The following is a 21,097-nucleotide window of genomic DNA, read 5'->3' on the forward strand; positions in this document are numbered from 1 at the left end:
TTTGCTTCTATACGCAATATTAGAACTCTCTATTCTGTCACAGAGATGAGGACGCATACGCAGCGTCCAATATAGTGCACAGCAGATGAACAGCGCATGCCCAAAAGGCGTTCCACAGCCCAGCAGACGAAGATGGCAGCGCGCAGAAGGCGATTTTCGCAAAGGTCTATAGTCGCACGATGCTCCGTTTCATCTTTATGTCGGAGCAGTATCAACGTTACGAGCCAATAGGGTCCACGAAACCCTCAGAATCCGTCACAAAACGAAAGGATTTTCTGTCTAAGCGTGTTCTATTGCCAAATAATCCAATCAAGCGCGAAGATATGCTTCGTGAGATTGCGTGTATAGTCTGTGCGTTTGATTTGTCTAGTTACTAGCTTTTTGTTCTGCTCGGATGTAAGAGGACACAGAGTATGAACGCTTTTTTTTTAAACTACCCTTTATCAAAGCATTAATCTGTACAATCGCGGACAATATGAGCTAAAACAGCGCTCCGGCCTGTGCACGGTACTACCTGCGCCGCCTGTCGCATCGCTCCCTAAACACGGCGCACCCTGAGGCCAAATAAATTCTCACTTGCGCTTACTGCGCCGCTGCGCTCTTCCGGCCGTCTGCTAGCCCAATGTTCACGTTTTCAGCTAACATGCAATTCAGTGCATGTCAAGAAAGCGCCGAAGTGGAAAATGCGCTGTCACGCTCGTATCTCATCGAGGAGCGCTGCCTCAATATCATTGAAATCATTTGGAGGCGCATCAAGGTAGCCATGTCACGGCGTCCCCTCCACCGCGCCACTGCCCACAAATCGTGGAAAGCAATCAGAGGTGAATGGGAGTGGCTTCGGGCTGAGGCAGACTTCGTGACTTCCTGTCTGGTAAGAAATCATAGAGCGCGCGCGCTCTATGATTTCTTACCAGACAGGATGAGAACCGTGGTCACAAGTCAGGGGAGAATGACGCGGTATTAAATTATTTTGCAAGTTTTACTGTGCCTCAGGACCCCCTGAACTGGACATCTGCCGATTGGAACAAAACTTGATGCTACGGTTGCGACACACTGTTTGACGCCGTTAACCACGCATACTTTTGTGTGGTGACTCCTTCATCCCGATCTTCTTGTATAGTGCAGTTGAACTTCCGCGCCGACTATCTTTTGTGTCTGACAATGTCCTCTGCAAATATTCTTTCAATTAAGTTTCAATCTCCTTCTCTTGACGAATATATGACTGTTTGTCCCACCTTAATAAGACTAGAAATTCGTAAACAAAAAACTGGTGTCTTGTCAGCAACTTGTTTTAATTGAAACAAAGACGTGACCCCAGTAATAAAGAAATAATATATTTAAACCTTTTCATACTAATCAAGGTTACAAAACCTTCTGAGTAACATGTATGCTTACCGTTTTTTTGAACATCTGTGATCAATAAAACAGAAAAAAAAAACAAAAAAACCTTGGAGCCGGATTAAATCCGGCGTACAGATTTTGGCCTGTATTTTACGATGTCCTACTTTGTGCATGCACCTATAATAAAACAAAAACAACCTGCAATGTCTTTTGATATGACTTTCAAAAACGGTAATCGCAGTTGAAATTTAAGACACTTCAATATTTTTTCTTCACCAGTCAGCGTTTTTCCTACGGGATTTTGCGCGATAGAGTAAAGTGAATCAATACCAAAAGGGGAACGACAAATGTAATCTTTTGTTCCCCCCGCCGCCCTACCACACATGCCCGCTGTCGCACCCGCCGTCTCGCTTGCAGACAGCCGGAAGAGCGCAGTGGCGCAGCGAGCGCAAGTGAGAAAATATCTCGGACTCAGGATGCGCCATGTGCGCGGAGCAAGGCGACAGGCGGCGCAGGTAGTAACGTGCGCCGGCCGGAGCGCTGTTTCAGCTCATATTGTCCGCAATAGTACATCGCAATTCTCCGCGGACGAACCATTTGGAAACACTTAATTTCGCCATACCCTTCAGTTATATAATTTTAAGATAAAACTTTCCTAAAAAAAAAAAATTTTCATTGCTCAACAAAATTTTCGGCTTCATTGCTACACCAGCTACACTTTCTGAATGCCTAGAAACATGAGCCCAATGCTTCTTTCTTCCTTTTTAAAACTTTTGCTCAGAAAACCTAAACAAATTCAGCCCCATGTTTTCTAATAAGCTTTTCGGCTATATGCGTCATCTCCTGTGTAAAGTTGTGCGTGCATATTTAGATTTAAATAAATTCATATGACTTAAAAAAATAATCAAGAAAGCCGTCTTGCAATTTCACCGTTGTTTTTAATATGAAAATGGGTTACGATTCTGGGAGGGCGGCAGGATAAAATAGGTTCTCTAAATCGATTTCTTCTAATTTTTAATGCATTCATGATTGAGCTTGATGTAAATTACGGCGACACACTCCACAAATATTCCGGGTGTTTAAGCAAAAACTTTTAAAAATTCCTGCCGGTAAGGGAAGAGAGAGAGGGGGAAGTTAAGAAGAAAAGAATATCTTTTTGGGATCAAAAGTGCCAGCCACGGTGGACATCAGGAAGTGCAAAAAACACATCAGCACATTAATTACCTGAATTTTTTTAATTGAATTCTTAATTAGGGCAAATAATATATGTTTCAGACTAGAAACTTGCTCAGCGTCACTGAAAACCTCTAATTCAGACAAGTTCAGGTAGATTTAAAGCACGTGTAAAACGGGGTTTCCACTAAAGTTTCCACTCTTGTAGCAGCCACAAGGCTCGCGATGCGAAAATGCGGATGATATTCTTGTCCTTCGAGTTTTCGCCGCGAGCCATACATCGGAGGCCTTCGTTCCGACCCTCGTAGTAAATCTGGGCGTCCTGAAACGCTTTAAATTCTTCCACTAATTTGTTTTTAGCAATATTTACGCCATTAGACGCAATTTAGTTTGAGGTCACGGCCCTCTCTAAGCCCCGCCCACATATCAGTGCCCTCCCCCCCCCCCCCCCCCCCCCTGTACTTTTGGACTGGCTTGGCTGCTCGGCTGAACACGCTAAGAAGTCTAGTGTATCCCTTTCGCGACATCCGGTGCGTCTGCTTTGGGCACTGCCTGCTAGTCGTGCGAGCAGACGCGCGGCAGCCAGTGGCATCGTCTGCTATTTCACCAGCGTCTATCCTCGTCTACAGTGCCTGGGAGACGCGGACAAGAAAGCTGCGCGTCAGCGTCCGTTTCCGCCTCCGTCCGTCTGCTATTCCGCCCCCGTCTAAAACTTTTACAACGCTCCGTAGACACGACCACGAAAGCGGCGTTCTAGCTTTCCATCATGCACGATCAAGACGAGGTTCAATACAAGCGCCTATCTCTGTCAATCGATGCGCGGTAATAAGCGACCGAGAGGTTTGTGTCCAAGCACGAACCGGCGGCGTTGACAACACGACGCCACAAAGTACGCTCGAACTGATGCCCGAGCCCCTGCCGAACTATGCCGTCACCAGATTCACCACCACGTGATTAGTTGTAATCTAGCGCACCAAAGTCTACTTCATAGTCGCTACGAGTATTAATGAAGCCTAGATATACAACAGAAAGAACAAAACAAATCAACAAAATATATACTGTTCTTGTTTTTCTTTGTTTTTGCCACATGACATTTGCGAGCAAGGTGGGTGAGCGTCATAACGCACAATTAACATGCGACGTAAACATATTCGCTTTGGTAGACCAGGTGCACTGCAAAACATAAGCTACTAGCTTTTCGAAGCGAAATGACGGGAACACGGACAAAATAACGCCCGATTGCCTCCAGCCACATGGCTCGCAAAATATTATCTCTGTCGGTGGGTGCCTTCTGGGTATTAAACCGTGTTTCCAATCAGAACGGTTCCACAATTCACTAAGTAGCGGGGCCGCTTTTACGGGAACCGACACCTTTATTCAGCACGAACATGCGCAAGTCAACAAATTAAGCCAGATAAAGCAACATAGTTGACGTGGGACGCAAGGTGACAGTACAAACACAAGCAACCACCCGCCCAGCGCTTCCGAAGGAGTGCACATCCGACTGTTGGTGGCATCAAACTAGGTCGGTTGAGGACATCTTCCTCTAAGAACCTTGGTTAACGCAGAACGACTCGCACTCATAAAAAATAAACGAGCTGAACGAGCGTGTACCCAGCTAACACTGCCATCTTCCTTATCTCTTCAAGCCGAAGTGGCCGAAGCAGAAATACACTCTCGGGATATTTTTGAAAACAATAATGGCTCTATCTAGTTTATTTGGTTCTAAAAAACATAAAATATATTGTCGATATAATTACTATTACGGTACGGAGAAACAAATTTACAGCGAACGTTTCATACGTCAACCATCTGTCCAACCAATGAGATCCGAGAAAGGGTGCTTAGTTTCGAAGCACGGGGCGGGGCCAAGAGCAGCGCTACCCCCTAAATTACGTCTAATGGTGTAAATATTACAAAAAAAAATTTTAGCGGAAAAAGTTTCAAAACAAGTATCAAGACCTTAATTTTTTTTTCTTGCAATCATTGTTTTCTGAAGTAACTGCATTGTAATTATGTTTTTTAAGTTTTCAATGCAGGAACATAAGGCGGTTACGGGACATTTAAAGTTAAGTAACTCTGTCGGCTCTGTTTCCGTAGTAAAGTAAAGCAGTATCTTATTTTAACCCTCAAAGTATTCCGGACAACGACCGGCCCTCTAGCAGCAGACGCGGCGGCGCGCTGCGTGTGATCCTGGTTGGCGTGGCGGAGCGCCGGTGGAAACCCTCGCCTCGGCAAGGGCGCGCTCGTGCGCGGTGTAGTCTGCGTCTGTTTATAACAGCTCTACACACCATTTATGTGGAACATACAACGTTCTAAGGTTGGACAAGCTAGTAAGAATTAAATGTAAAGTTTATATATTTTTGAAGAGCAACGCGAAAACTTTGTTCTGCTCGAAAGACGGTGCTCCACAAATTGTTGAATTATTTTAGAGCACGGAGTCACCGACAAAAGTAGAATGAAATCAATGCTCTGTCTGCCGCCGTTGTGTTGCTCTATTTTTCTGAGAATCTCCAGGGAGTGAGTATATTGTTGACTTAAATATTACTGTTTCCGAAACTTCTTCATATTGGAGACTACTGTTATTTAAATTTCTCTTAAGGCCACATAACCAAGACATAACACTTTTTTTATGTGTGTTTTCTGTTTATCTCTAAAAATGCTAAATAACATCCTTTTTTCAGTCTCGACAAAACATTTCGTGAGGTGAAAGGATTCTTGTGGCTTGAAGGTTGCTACTTCAGTTCTTCACATGGCGCACTATACCAGGCCGAATGTGATCACTGCAATTGTATTCCAAAGGAAATATACTATCTTCGTTGCTTCAAGCATCGACTCTGCCTGGAGTGCAAACAATATTGCAATGGTTATGACTGCCTCAAATGTGGTGTTAACACAAGCCCTGAACAAGTAAGTACATTTATTTGATATTTAGCGGAAGAAAGAGCGTCCAATGCCGAGGATAATGTTTTTGTATGCATAATATATCGCGCCATATTGTTCCTAAATGGGTACATTTTGAAGATGTCTGTCTCTTGAATGCATTTGTCCCCTTTCCACCCTAGCAAAATTAAACAACTATTTTTGTTTTTTTAATGTAATCATAAATATGAACCCTAAGATTCCGTATTTGTTTAAAAAAAACTGAAAGACGTTTACAATTCTCTGCAAAGACGAATAAGAGCACAACTCTTGAGGAGGAGGGTAGGAGGTTACGGAGGGGAGGGTATGCACCCCCCTCCCCCTTCGAACCCTCCGCTCCTCCTCACCTGCTTTCCTCCCATTTAGCGTAGAATTTTTGCTAAATTTCCCGCTAAATTAAGCGAAAATTTCCCCGCTAAATTTAGCGGGAGTATTACCCCGCTAAATTTAGCGGAAATATTTTCGCTAAATGTAGCGGGAAATTTAACGAAAATATTCCGATAAATGGGAGCGGAGCAGGAGAGGAGGAGCGGAGGGTTCGAAGGGGGAGGGGAAATTTCCCTGCTAAACATTTACCAACGATCTCGTGCTAAATTTAGCGAGAAATTTAGAGACAATTTCTCCGCAAGATTGTAGGGAGTGCACGCTATATCAAACAAAACGGTCTGACAAACAGGCTTGCATCATGTTTTAAAAAAATAGCGTATTTGGTAATTATTTTCGCATTGGGAAATAAGTTGCCAGTTACCTGCTTTGACCCCTCTTTCTTTTTATGCACACTTATTGGATACAAGTCGTTTCACGAAAGGTGAAATAATTCGATATTGCGGAAACTACGCATCGCACCCAAAAGAAACTTGTGTCGTTTTGGTCCTATAGGCCAGGGGCTTATTTATGGTTTATTAAAGTTCGGGATAAATAGATTCTTAATTATGTTCGCGTAATTAAGTTTTTTTTAAATATTGAACTTAAGGCCATTGTTTCAATTAGAATCATGCTGAGCATCATCAAAAAACACTAAATCAGCAAATAGCAGAACCATAGAAGGCACGTACGCGCGTTATTTTACGGCTTTCTGAAAAACCCAGACGTGGACGTAGTTAAATTACTCTACTCAAACTACTGTAGTTTAACTACTTTTCCAAGTAATTTAGTAACTCTCATTTACAACTCTATTAGGGTGGTAATTAGTAGTTTAATTTAACTAGGTTTTTTAGGTAACTTCTATTCAAATTACTAACTCGTTTCGAAATCTAGTGATAATTTTTCTCATCACAAAAGTTTAAGGGCAGAAATTAAGGAGACGTCGGCAGATGAAGTGGCATTCCCGAACAAGGAGCCCCTTCACATTCCGTTTCCACGCACTTGTACTCGGCAGCCGTAGAAACTGCATCACAGGCCATGTTTACATGGATGCGACAGCCGCGCTTCGGATCCAGTTAGCGAATCGGATCCACTCCAACCACTATGTTTACATGGATTTGGATCGACCAGTAGTGGCACCTCGTGTCGAAGGATCACAATGCAAACCTCGTGACCTTCAGATGGTTTCCGAGGTGTCCGGTTTGCCTAGCGGCATGCAAAGCAAAGCTCCCGTAATCCCTCGCTCGAGCACTCGATCCGATCCGCTAGACCTTCTCAAACCACACCGCCCCAGCGGATCGTATCGGATCCGATCCAATCCGATCCGAGTTGTTTACATGGACCGATTTGATTCGTTAACTGGATCCAATGCGCTGCAGTCGCATCCATGTAAACGTTGCCACAGGCGTCTTTGGGACAAGGTGGCGACGAGCGGCCAGAACATAACGCCGGTGCGCATGAACGCATGAAGAGATGCTTAACAAGCCTTGGTCGGGTATTGACCTACGTCAATAATGCACGCAGGCGCCGCGCCTCCAGCTGGAACTGTGAAAGACGGGGACACTCCCAGGGTCTGCCTTTAGTGAGTTCTGCCTCAAGCGGTTGGAGGGTTCCACGGTAGGCGCCACTGGAATGACTTCGCAGCTGGGCGCCTTTTCCCATGGTCGCCTCGTCGTCAGCGCATACTCCCTCCCTAAGCCGGACTCTCTCGCGCACAAATGCAGACACGGATAATCTGTTCATGGGAGCACGTTCGCGCTTCCAGATGCAACTGTACGAGCGACGATGCTTGTTCACATAATCCTTCGCGTCCTTCCGACCTTCCACGCCAGGGAAACCTTCTCTTTGCTGAAAACGATTTAATTGTCAGGCGAGTCAAGCGCGTCAGGATACTGCAGGCACCGGCGAGCATTCCGAATCTCGCTTGGGAGATCCTTCTGTTGAACCCGGCGTCAGCGGCGTGAGTATACATCGTTTCATCTTCTGTTAAACCAAAGCAATTTTTTTTTTCTTCAGTAACGTAGCACTCGCACTACAACGAGACGCGCAGTCGTCCGGATGATCTCATCGTCGTGGCGCGAGTCTTGAACCTTTGACGGTCAGGTGCACTCGCTCAGCGTACTCTTCAAACGTCGTGAGAATAAACAGGGGCTAGTCATAACAATCTAAATTTTTCGAAGAAAAAAGAAAAAAAGGAGGGGAGTTTGTTACAAAAGACCATCCAGCCGAGGTAAACCTCACATGTTTCGTCATGGACACCAAAGATGCCGACAGTCGCTTACCCGACCCTGCACAGCCTATTTTACAAAATCAACGCTGCCGCTCCATCCAGCGCAACGGTGGAACGTCTTTTTAGCTTGGCTGGAGACGTCTTTAGGAGGAAAAAGGGACAACTCTCCTATCAAGAACATTGAAAGTCAATTGCTTCTGCGAGCGAATAAACTACTTTGGTAAAAACGGAAGCCATAAAATGACCATTCATTTTAGGCTCGTAGGGTTTTTCGCGGATCAAAACTGCTGTTCATTTTGCTACCACAAATATATAAAAAAGTAACTTCGAAAGTAACTTCAATGTGACCCGCTACTTTTTTTGCAGTGTTAGTAGTTTACTCAATTACTATTACAAATTCGTACTTCTGCTCTACTCCAATTACTTTTGGCGTCGATACTAAGTATATTAACTATCATTTCTGAGTACGTAATTTGTACACGTCTGGAAAAACCTCACGACTTAGAGTGGTTTTTAAGTTTCGGTTTCCAATCGTAGCGCTTCGCGGCACCAACGGCACCGTACCTTGTGGAGAAATAGTGCAACCGACCTCTGCTCCGCTCTCCTCGCGCAACGCAGCAGAGGTTGGTTGCACTATTTTTCCACGGGGTGCGGTGCCGTCGGCGTCGAGAAGCGCTCCGATTGCAAACCGAAAATTAAAAACCAGTCAAAGTTGTGCGGTTTTTCAGGAAGCCGTAGATTACCGCAAATACCTTCAATCGTTCTGCAACTTGTTGATTTAGTGTTTTCGATGATGCTCAGCAAGATTCTAATTGAAACCATGCCCTTAAACTCAATATTTTAAAAATTAATTACGGTAAAACAATTGACAACTTAATTATCTTGAACTTTAATAATTTTCCTAAATAGGCCCCTGGCCTAAAACGAAAACGATACGTCTTTTTTTTTTCTTTTTGTGCGATACGTAGTTTTCGCAACATCGAATTTGTCGTTGTTCACCTTTCGTGTAACACCCTCTATATTGATTGTATTTTCTAAGCGTAATATTCGTTGCCTGTAGCTTTTATTGTCTGTGCCATTTTCGCAACACCTTGCTTGCCTACTTTGTTCTTTGTTATAGCGATTAAAACGTGTACAATTTTTACTTGTAATTGATCCAACATAAGCAAAACTCCTGAATGAAACGTAATATATATATATATATCTTTTCAGCTTAAGGCTGCTCCTCCATTCACCAACTTTGTGGCAATACAGCTGCCGGGACTTTGCCCCATCTGTGAGGAGGAAATGACGCTGGGAGTGATAGAGGTAGGAAATCTCAATACCTACATGTCTAATATTTGTCGCAAGAAACCTAGGAACTTCAGCAAAACGACTACACAAAATTAATAACAGCTGATACCACAGAGCCAGTATTCGGCTGAAGATTTTGTATTTATCAAAACTGAAAATTTGATATTCACTGATTTGCCTAAAAATATTTTAACACACTAATGGACACGTCTGAGCTAGAAACCAAAATTACAAGTCACATTAATGTCTTCTCCCGCAAAGTTATTGATGTACCAAATTTGATCTGAGAAGCTATAGGACGATTTACTGGCAACACTGAAAACATGTATTGTGCTGTGATACGGGGGTGTTAGAGCTTGTTCCCGTCAAGTTACAACAATTTTAATGGCGTGAAATGAATGCTAATTAAAACCACACAAGCAAAAAAAGAAAAGAAAATGCAGGAATTATTTTTTTTTTGTTCTTTGCCTGGCCGACTTGCAAGTTATGTAACATGTGACGTCATCCAAATAGAGAGAGCGGGAAAATTTGAATGTTGCTTTTGGCGTTATGTTTATTCGCTGTTTTCACGGCAACCAATTTAGATTTAGGAATAAATAGCGCCCACGAAAGGTATTCGAAAAATTTGTTAAATTTCAGTATTTATAAAAAAAAAACGTTTTTTCTCTTTAGAAAATGAGAATATGTATACTTTGTGATTCAGTTTCGTCATTTTTAAGTCGCCTGCAAAGGGGCCATACGAAAAAAAAAATATATTCGCGGTGTTGACGGGTCAGATAGACATGTAAAACGGAAAGAGTTTGGTTAACGCACCCTGCAGGTAAGCAGGGTGCTTTTTTTATAATGAAAACAATTCCTTTTACAAAAAAAAAAAAATATAGGGTTACAGGTATGTGGATGCCCCCTTCATTGCGGATATTAAGGGCGAATTAAAGGATCATGATCGGAACGCAAATTAACTAAAATACGTTGATGAAAAAATTTTGAGTCTTGCTTTTTTGGGCCATTTTGCATTTGCAGTCATGATTGTAATTAATATTAGAGGCCAGACCAAATTAAATAACTTGTGACACGTTCATTATTTTTGAGATATTATACGATCAGTGTTTTCATTTTTCTCCCGATTTAAAAAGTGCGAGCAAAAAGAGTACCTCAAGCTTGACCCACAATGAGCCATAAAAGAGTAGCTGAGTAATTTCAGTGGCATTGTCACTATCTCGGCTGTGTGCCGTCGACATATTCGCCACAGACGTATGAAGGTACCGCCACCTACAACAGGCCAACTGAAAAAACGAAACGCAAAAATTAAACCACTTCACAGCACGTTTGGGAAAGTGTGCTTATATCTTCGCTTCTCTCTTGCGAATTCAACTATTACTACACCATATTGTCACGAATGACAAATGAATAAATAAACAGGAAGAAATGAACGTTTAATGGAGGCGAACTTGTGCCAAAAATAGGAGGGTACAAAAGATATTAGCAGAGCGTCGCGGGCGTCGAAGTCGGCGTAGCAGCAGAGTCGAACGCTGGGGCGAAACTCAGTCCGGTTCGCCACGCGGCGCCCCTCATGTACATGCGTGAGCTTCTGGAATAACCGGCGTAGAATGTTCGATGCGTAGAACATTCGGACTTCGAATACGCCAAATTATTCTCGAATCTACCAGAAAACAAAATTGGAAAAATAACAAAAGATGCGGCGCTCCCAGGAATCGAACCCCGGCTTTTCGCGTGGGAGGCAGGCGCGATAACCATTAGGCCACGCGCGCGCTGCCTACTTGGCCAGCTACGCGCGTGGCAATACGATGTTGATATATTTTCAGCATCTAGATGATATCATATGCTCAATGTTAATAAGCATTTCCTGTACGGTTTTCTATTATTCACACAAACAATCAAGGTAGACAGCGCGACAGATGCGTCAGTAGATCGCGTTATAATTACAATTTATTATTTTTCAGTACCATATTGGGGCAAGGCACAAACACGACGTAAGTTTTTTACAACCGAACATTCAAAAGACAAAGAATGAGGTAAGTCTCTGCTTGTTTGTGCGCGTATTTAAATGTTAAGCAATTTAGTGGATGCAAGGACCAAAAAAGCTCAGGTGCCTATTTATATATACTATATATGTTTTCATCTCAGTTTGATAACAGTTTTGGAGTACATTTTACTGATTATATATATATATATATATATATATATATATATATATATATATATATATACAAAGTATATGTATTAAATTTTCATTCAATAAAATGAACCAAGTTTAACTTTACGTTGAGGTTAAGGTCACTAACACACCCTGAATGGGCCACACTTTAAAGTTTTCCGGTGACTTTTATATATATATATATATGCTACCTAAAACTAAGCTTAAAACTGCGCAACCAGAGAAACAAATTTTTGAACGAAAAAGTGTATATTGACCGTAAACGATTCATAAATACAAGAAGTATCAGAACGAATTAAGACTATAGATTTTAGACAACTGGAAAGAGAATGGACATATAACGATTTAGTAAACACTTTTAAAGGAGAGTCAGATAACTTCAAAATCAAACAAGAAGGAAAAAGGAGAAGGAAACACACACCGAAAAGCCGGTAGGTCTGTGAAGTTAAAGCGGCCATAGCAGGGCGACAAGGGGCCTCAAGGGAACACAGATGGATGAAGGAAAGGGGGGACTCCCCCGCTGAGGTAGCATGGAAGTGGAATACCTTTCAGAAAAGAAAAGGAGAGGCATCTGCTCTAATCCAGGCCAAGATTAATAGAGGTGGAGTGCAGTGTATGGTGGAAGTAGATCAAAATGATAGGAATGGAGCAAAAAGGTTCTGAGAGCACATTAATGCGCAGGGAAGAAAAACAAGGGTTTCAGTACTCTTTGACCACACAAGAGGAAAAATGTTGAGGACGAGGAGGCAAGGGAATTTATTAGACGGACAGTCGAGGCAACATTCGCAGAGCTTCAACCGAACAAAATTGGAAAGAGCACAAACAGCAACACTGCACATGACGAGAGCGCTAGCGAGACAACTGAGACGACCACGAGAAATTGGCACAGAGCAGAAAGTAAGGTACCTGCTGAAATGGCAACAGGCCCAGATAGCATAGGAATGAGACTAGTCAAGACATTAGGAACCAAAAGAAAAATAAAGTTAAGATAGGCAACTGATTAAACAATAAGTGGGGCAGAGGTACGCAATGATCGCGGACTAAGCAGAGTGCGATTGCTCTATAAAGGCAAGGGAAATAAGGATGGGGTGACATCATACTGCCCAATAACTAACTTAGGTCCTGTACAAAGCGGCAATGGATGTAGCAAAAAAAAAAAAAAAAGAATGGGCCAAAAAGATTTTAGGTGAGCTGCAGGACGGGTTCCGAAGAGATAAAAGAGTAGATGATAACTTATTTATCATTACTGAATATATAGAAGTGGCACGGATGAGAAGGAAATCGTCATTGATATTTTCTTTAGACACTAAAGCCGCGTACGAAATGTGAGTCGGGAAAAACTCTGGGTACAGTTGAGAGAGTATGATTTAGATGGACAATTGATTAGGCTTTTACAACACGTAAACACAAATAAGATTGTTATAACTTTGGAAGCAGAAATAACAGAACCGGCTGAAATAAAAGGAGGAATCAGGCAGGGTTTTCCCCTATCACCTCTACTTTTATAATATACCTGAGTAGAATGGAAAAGGTATTAGAAGAGTGCAATTTAGATTTTAATATGTCATATATGTTGAAAGGGGAAACAGTAAACCAAGTTATACGAGGAATGTTCTACGCACACGTTGTACTGTTAGCAGATATCAGGGATACGTTACAGGACCTGCATAATATCTGTGGAGAGGAAGGACACTCTCTAGGCCTGAAATTAAGTAGCGACAACTCGGGAGTAATGGTTTATGTTGAGGAGAGGGGGACCTTTCGAAAATTTAGGACGTTTTATTGAACACTTGGAGGAGTACAAATATTTAGAAATATGGCTGAATGAGAGAAAACAATACTTAGAAGAACAGGAAGAAAATATGCTAAAAGAACGGGAATAGGACTGCAGGAATTATGAATCATAGGGCACTATGGAGTTACAATAGATATGAGGTTGTTATGGGAATATGAAAAGGAGTCATGGTACCGGGGTAGTGTTTTGGCAATGCGGTGTTTTGCACGAAACCTAGCTGAGGTACAGTCGAGCATAGAGACCCGGCAGTGGAGCTTGGGCAGGCTGGCACTGGGGGCGTATGAGACTACGCCAAATGAAGGAGCGCAGGGAAACATGGGCTGGGAATCTTTCGAGGCTAGACAGGCTATCGGAAAGTTGAAATTTGAATAAAGACTGTACACTATTGAGGATACACCATGAAATGTACATAAGGAACTGTACATGAAGTTTGAACACTATATCAATAAACCGAACCCGAACTCTAAAATTCAAATACCAACAGTCAAGTGTGGGGGCAGAACAGATGGTCACTGCAAAAAATAATGTAAGAAAAGCCGAGAGAGATGTGGGAGCAAAAAATGCAGGAAAAGTCAGCTTTAACTACGTATACGAGACGAAAACAGGAACAAAGAAGAAACATTGGTGTGAGAATTCACGGGGGAACTCGTTGTTATTTGACACTAGAATAGGAGCATTGAGGCCTAGGGGATATAGGACAAAGTATGAGGAAATGAATACGCGGTGAGCCGTATGCCAAGGGGAAGGCGAGACAATAGGACAGGGGGTGTTGAGGTGCACAGGGCTTGCTTCCGCCCTTCCATAGGGGGCGGCGAATTGAGCCGGAGCGCTAGGGTTTGCTGATGAGAGTGGAAGAATGGATGATAAGTGTACTTTAATAACAAAGAGGGGATGAAAAGACTAGTGGAAATTATCTAGGGAGAAATGAATGACGTACAGTTAACTGACACAACTGGGGACAGCCGGGACAAAGGAAAGTTGGGACTCCCTCCCTCGTGGCTCCGGCCCAAACTTTCCACCCTGTCTCCCAGAGGGTCCAGTGCCAGGATAATGCCTACTACGTTTGATCAGAAGAAAAGTGGCGACTTCCTCACCGGTGGAAAGAAAGGGGGGATATCACGAGAAAGATATCTAGTTCAAAGTGGATTGCATTAACACTATGTGAACCTTTCTTTACAAACAGAGAAAATGGTTACAAAACAAAGGCCTGTGCGATTTTTCTTCTAGATATACGGGGTGTTCCTATAAACAAAAATCATATTCATAAAAATAGGGTGGTTCAAAAAAAAATCTCTTTGGGTAAAAAATGCCAGCTACGACAAACGTCAGTAATTATAGAAAAAAATTCCAAATTAGCCAACCAATTACCTAAAACTTACTCATTTACTTTTTATTTAGTTAAAATGAACACATGGTTCCAATTACAAACATGATAAGTGTCGTAGAAAATCACTAAATTAGTCAGTTTTAGTACGACTGGATGCACGTGTGGGAGCGCGGGGGTGCTGTAAAGTTACCGCTCGTGAAGCAGGCGGAAGACCGGCCATAAGAAAATGTAGATGATATTCTTATCCGCGCTTTTGGATCGCTGGCATTCCGTCTGCCACACAAGTGCTAACTTTGGCGGACCCCCGTGATTTGCGCGAGATACAAGTCATGCAATAGTTGACTGATTTAGAGTTTTCGATGACGCTTACCAATTGGAACCAAATATTTATTTTCACGATTTAAAGGTTGGTTAGTAAATGCTATGTAATTAGTTTGCTAATTAGTATTTTTTCATATTTCTGATGTCGACCGTGGCTGATCGTTCATTCCCGCAATTTTTTTTTAAATATCACCCACCCTAAAGTTAGGAAGTATTGAAAATATTCGCTGATCCACAAGGTGTAGTTACACATTTAGTATGAGACATGCGACAGTGCTTGTGAGAATGAAAAGAAAGGATTACTTTATTGCACCCTAAAGAAAAATACACTACCATTTTTAAAACGGTACAAATTTCACTTTACATTCTTACCAAGTATTATAAATAGTGTTTATTTGTCATAATGTAGATGGTCCAATACCACAAAAAGCAGCACAAATTCGGCTTGACAAGTAACCGACCCCATTTTCTTAGAAATCGCAATAGCAGCGATTGCATCACAAACCCAACAAGCAGGCTCATTTTCATAGTAGGTAAAGCATGCGTGTGGAAACAAATCTCTTGTTGTATCAATGCGAAGTTTTTTTACTGATTCAACGTAGTGCTTGAATTATGACACCTGGAATACTGGCAATTTCTAGGACACGACTATGGATGTTGATGAAACTGTCGACGGCAAGACCTGGGCTCATGATTTTGGACAGTTTTCTGAGGAGGTAAGTAATCTGTTTTTGAAATTGTAATAATTGAAACGAGTCGACTGGTAAAACGCTTTAAAAGTTAGGTTTGAAGCTTTAAAGGTTATTTCTCGATAATTTATAAACACTCAGGCGAAGGAAAACAGCACTGTTAGCGGCTTCATCAGCACGCTGTTTGAACATACATGAAACTTTTATGAAGCACAGAGTCAATACTATGATGAGAAGAGTAAAAATTATCCACGCATTTACCATCATAACGATATGATAATGTAGTCAAGAGGTTACACTGTCGCTGGTGTCTATGCGACATTCGGAATGCAAATTGAGCCAGAGAGACCCCAGTGTAATTTTGCGGTGCTCCTGTGCGTTCCTATGGGAAAACGCGTGTGCGTTTTGGCTCTTCGCCGGGAAATAACATAGATCACTTCTGTTACTTCGATCGTACCGAATTACATGCACAATTCTTATCATTGTAAAGGTTTAACTGCTTCAGCTACGGTATTTTCCTCGTCAATAAACGACGTTAAACTTAGCTATATTTAAGATACAAACCTCTGTTCCATAGCTGGCGCGTAAATACGAGCGAAGATTCCAAGCAAAATAACAATCGAAAGGAATGTAAAGTGTTCAAGGTTTGCCTGCAGTCCTGTCACTATATGAAAGTTACCCCACTTTGCAACTTTATTACCGATTTAAAGTATTTTTACGTAAAGTACAAATTACGTGGGCTATGAAAAGTGTTTTTAAATATTATTTATTTCCTATGCTAGACAGACTTTACCGTGCACCTGCTTTCTTGCACATCCCTATTTTCCGATTTCTAGCGCACGGTGCTGGTTTGAAAACAGAAGGATTCTTTCTGCACAAACAGAGATACCAAAGCCATACTTATTTATTGCAAATCGAACAGTGCTAACTTGGCCTTTACTTCATTTTTATCGTCTACATGCACAGGAAGCTACTGCTCCAATTTTACTGCGTAGTTATCGCCATCTCGCTAGGTTTTTCAGATGTCCTTTGTTCATTTGGCACGTAAATTTCCCATGTTGAAAAGCGCCGACGCCGTGTTCGCACAACAATGTCCGATAGTGAACATAAATGCATGCATGAAGCTGTATTAGCGCTTTATTTTATGCTATAAATTTGAAAGAAACACACTAACTGACCAATACCTTTAGTTGCATGATTTAGAAATGTTTCCAACTATTTGCTACCGTACAAATGTTTGTAAAAATTTCTCCTAAAATAAAGTTTAAAAAAAACGCTCCCGCTTTTCTCTGTAGAAATGCATTACCGGTAGCCTATCGCGGGAAATCAATTTTTGTCTGTTTGCTGCCTGCTTCAATTTGCAAAAGCACACACGCGTCAGCTGAACTCTAGCGTACAAAATAGTAGCTCTATGCTTACTATAACACATCTTTAGGCTTTCCACACTGCATTCTGTGCATGAGTTGATACTACTGTGGTCACGCTATTGTAGTTTAACCTTGATAGCGTAATTTGTCTTGTTTCTGTTTCACTGTAATAAAACATGCCCGCTCTGCTAGTAGCGTGCACTGAAGAAAAACAAAAGAGCAATGATTCAATTTTTTTGGTTGGAAGGTGTATCAGGGGTAGAAATTTATCGGAGGCTTTTCATACAATACGGGGAAATTGCTGTGCAACATAAAAGTCTTTATGAGTGTATCTAGACGTTTAGAAGTATCCATACAATCTGCATGTACGAAGGGGGAGCAGGACGTCCACCGGTGCGGGAACCGCGTAAAAGGTTGGGCGACCAACCGACACATTCGTCTTGGAGGGAGTACCCAAGGTAGTGGCGCTAGACAAAGTGCATCGAAAAGGAAGGAGACAGTTTGGAAAAATGATGTTCTTGTTAAATGCCTACGTTTCTATAATTTAGTATAAAATGTAAAGTGCGGATTATTGTTTACTTGCCCTCACATTTACCATTCACCGCAAGGTTTTCTGGAAGGTTTGGTCTGAGAAAATCTAAATTAATTATTAAATTCCACTTAACATTTTTGAGCTAACTATGATTAAAAGTAACACATGCATATAAAATAAACTAAACTGGTATTTGAGTGAACACATTACTGTCCCATTTTACCTGAAGAGGTCACGCGCACGATTAAAGTAGCGATCGCTGATGCTGCGCATTTTATTACAAAATAAATAAAATAATTTTATAATCCATAAGTTCAGTGGTGTGCACAATGGTATAATCTTAGGACCAGAATTTAGAGACCGACTTCAATTTGTGCAGTCTTCTATCCTCGCTCGTTGCTGTTCCTGATATATAGAAGTTTGCCTACGCAAACTTGAGATCAAATGTCGCAAGATTGCGTAGGTCAGGAAAAGTATTGATGAAAAGGGATGCGTCGCTGATATGTGTATGCATCAATGTTGTAATGAAACTTTGATGCACAACATAAACTTTGAACAAATTATACTAACTCAGTTATTGTCAGCGAAAATATTTATTTTATTTTATTTTCAAAAATACGTTTTGATATTGGTATTCCAAAGCAAAACGAAACTTTTAAAATATTTTTGTACCTTTGCCGTTTGTTACAGCAGTCTAGATTGTCGTCGGAGCACTTACCAGTTTTTGAGGCTGCTGCTGAAAGCAATTTAACCAGTCGATGCAGTCCACCTATTGCGCAAGTGTCCAAACGCCCCCTGTGTAAAAACAACGCCCTCGAAAGCAAGCTAAAGGTAGGTAGTACCACCAAAACCGGCTGCCAAAAGTTTCATTTGTCGAAGTAGCAAATAAACCCTTCCGTTGCCTGCACTGGAAATGTATAGCTATAAAATAAATAATTCAAAGTTTAAGAAGTTTAATTTATATGGTAGGAGTGAATTTAGAAACGCATTTTTAATAAATATTTAGGTATTTTTAATTAAGGTCACAGAAATGATTTTCGTTGCTGATATCACTGCAGAGTGAGGGTCTATGTTGTAGTTTGAACGCGGTACGTAAAACGTCAACTATCAATTCTACGTGAAGCTGATCATGAGCTTCTTTTTATGTAATTTCAACATTTAATATGTAACTTTCAGCCGTCCTTAGAGAAAGAAAATATTATAACAAGACATGTTAGGACAATAGAAAGAGGATAAATCCTTGTAACTTGTTTTATTGTTATCCGCTTTGAATGCATAAAAACAAAAAAACTTGTATTTGGCATTAGAATTATTGTTCGTATTTTATGCACAAATACTAAAATCAATTTTAACTTCTGCCAATAAAAAAATGAATTCTCTCTGGGCATTACAAAATATTCACCGTTCCTAATAACGATTGTTTTCTACATGATAAGAGATGTAGCCTCTTACATAACGATCCAGTCTACGAAGTCACGCTGACTCTTTGGATGGCAAATTAACCTGTAGTCTTAGTATATATTGGTATCCACTCATCTAATTGTTGCCATTCTAACATGTCTTGAGATTGGGCATGGGATGTACCACAATAATGTGCACCATAAAGAATGCGGATCAATTTTATTATGATATGCTAAGAGAAGGTTTTGGCATACAGGCAACCAATACACAGAAAATTGTAAGGATTAGAACAAAACGTTGCGAACACTATAATTGGATCTCTGAGTAATGGGAAGTAACCATGTAAATGTCTTTATAGAAGGCACCTCACCTAATCATAGGACTAATCTGGGTCATTTTTCAGATACCTTGCCTCTGACCTATGACTATGATGCAAAAGTATAAAATAATTGAAATCTTTTTGAGAGATTAACTACATGTTTGCGAATGTGTGGATTTTCTTGACGGTTCATCATAATTTTATACATTATTTTCTGGCGGTAAACAAAAGTGCTGAAATTTTATCTGTGTGCAACCTAAGCTTCTTTTTACTTTTGGTTAATGATCATCACCATGTTATTCATAAGTCTATGTTTCGTACCAGGAACACAAGTATGAGTGCCCGAAGATCGAAAGGGAGTGTTTCGACTGCGGTGTCAAAGTTCTCAACGAAAACCTACAAGATAACCTGGACGAGGAGTGCCAGAAGCGAGTAGTTCTTTGTGATGCGTGCCACAGTCTAGTGACTTCCACTCAATTTGGCGTAAGTGCTTGCTTTCTCTCTCGCGCTTTGTTTCTTAAAATATTACCCAGAATGTGTTTTAGACCCCAAGTTTTTAGACTTTTCTAGTTCACTTTTATTCCTTCGTTATGCCGTACACAGGATGTCCAATAATATCAGGAAAAATAAAAAAGATAAAAGCAAGTACTGGTTCAAGATTGCGCGCGAAAAGAACGCCCGATGTCCCGCCCACAATGACGCTTAGGCGGGTAACATACATTTTAGTCCCATCGTCACTACATCCACACTGTGTTGCCGGCGCCTCCACCAAGTACTGGCCTCCGAGATAGTGACAACTCGACTGAGACGACTACATCACTCTTCTAAGCCTCACTATGGAAAGAACTTCAGGCGCTTTTTTCGGGTGCAATTTTTAAATCGTACGAGAAGTCGTGAAAACTAATCTATAAATATCTAAAGAAATCATTGTCTGTTCTCCAATTCTTTTAATTTGTCTAGCATCTAATATTAATGCCCGTGAATACTGCAACTGCAACGTTACCCATAAAACCAATTCAAAATTAATCAACAGAGCTTGGTTAATTAACCAACTTACGGTGACGGTTATTTCATTGCTTAATGTCCACCGAGTCTGGTGATTATTTGGTGAAGACGACCCCCTGGTAACGCATCGTTCTAAGTGCGTTCAAAATCAAATAATGCACTTAGTACGCTCTAATGGTTTGGCACCCATATTTTATTTGGAGAATACCAACAACTTACTGAAAGCACTATTATAGCATGCCGAGCGGTCTTTCTAAACAACAAAGAAGCGAAAATTTAGGTCGTTTATTCTTAATGCTGACATGATCAACACTGAAAACCTGGTACAGTGAACCTACGCGCTCAGGATAAGTTGTGGGCGACATCGTTACTAGGGGTGTGCGTATAGTGATTTTTGGAACCGAATCGAATACGAATCGAATAATCGTGACACCGAATGGAATACGAATACGAACCGCATAATTTTTTAATAGTTTCCGAATGGTAAGTAGACAGCTACTAAAGAAGAGCGAAGAGATTATAAAATTATTTTTATTGTTACAAAATATTTCTTAAAATTATTGTAAAGAGGTTACTAGACAATAATGAGTAGAGTTTAACGATATAGAATTAGATGCAGTCGAACGCTACTAAAATATTAGACTGTGAAACATAATATCACGATTCACCCGATGTTGAACGTAAAATCAGAGTTCAATTGAGCCTGGTACATCCTGAAGCAATGTACTTAGTAGGATCAAGGAAGGTGGCAAGGGGCGTGGTGTGCCAGTGTACTTACGTCCAGGAACCTTGCTTTCACTGATCTCAGAAGATTGTGGGAAAACGTATTGTCTTGTTTCACTT

At 41.2% G+C, this 21,097-nt stretch overlaps 1 protein-coding gene across 1 annotated transcript in view; it reads left to right on the forward strand.

Annotated features, from left to right (window-relative positions):
• The first annotated feature begins 15,591 nt into the window (after positions 1 to 15,591).
• Positions 15,592 to 21,097, forward strand: part of LOC120837677 (TNF receptor-associated factor 6-B-like) — a 64,208-nt gene continuing 58,702 nt past the window's right edge. Inside the window, exons 1-3 of the mRNA XM_042293672.1 lie at positions 15,592 to 15,657; positions 18,220 to 18,360; positions 19,574 to 19,732. Coding sequence (XP_042149606.1) covers positions 15,592 to 15,657; positions 18,220 to 18,360; positions 19,574 to 19,732 — 366 coding nt within the window. The remainder of the gene's footprint in view (positions 15,658 to 18,219; positions 18,361 to 19,573; positions 19,733 to 21,097) is intronic.

Source organism: Ixodes scapularis, unplaced genomic scaffold, assembly GCF_016920785.2.
Source record: "Ixodes scapularis isolate PalLabHiFi unplaced genomic scaffold, ASM1692078v2 PGA_scaffold4__175_contigs__length_147842914, whole genome shotgun sequence".
Taxonomy (NCBI): Eukaryota; Metazoa; Arthropoda; class Arachnida; order Ixodida; family Ixodidae; genus Ixodes; species Ixodes scapularis.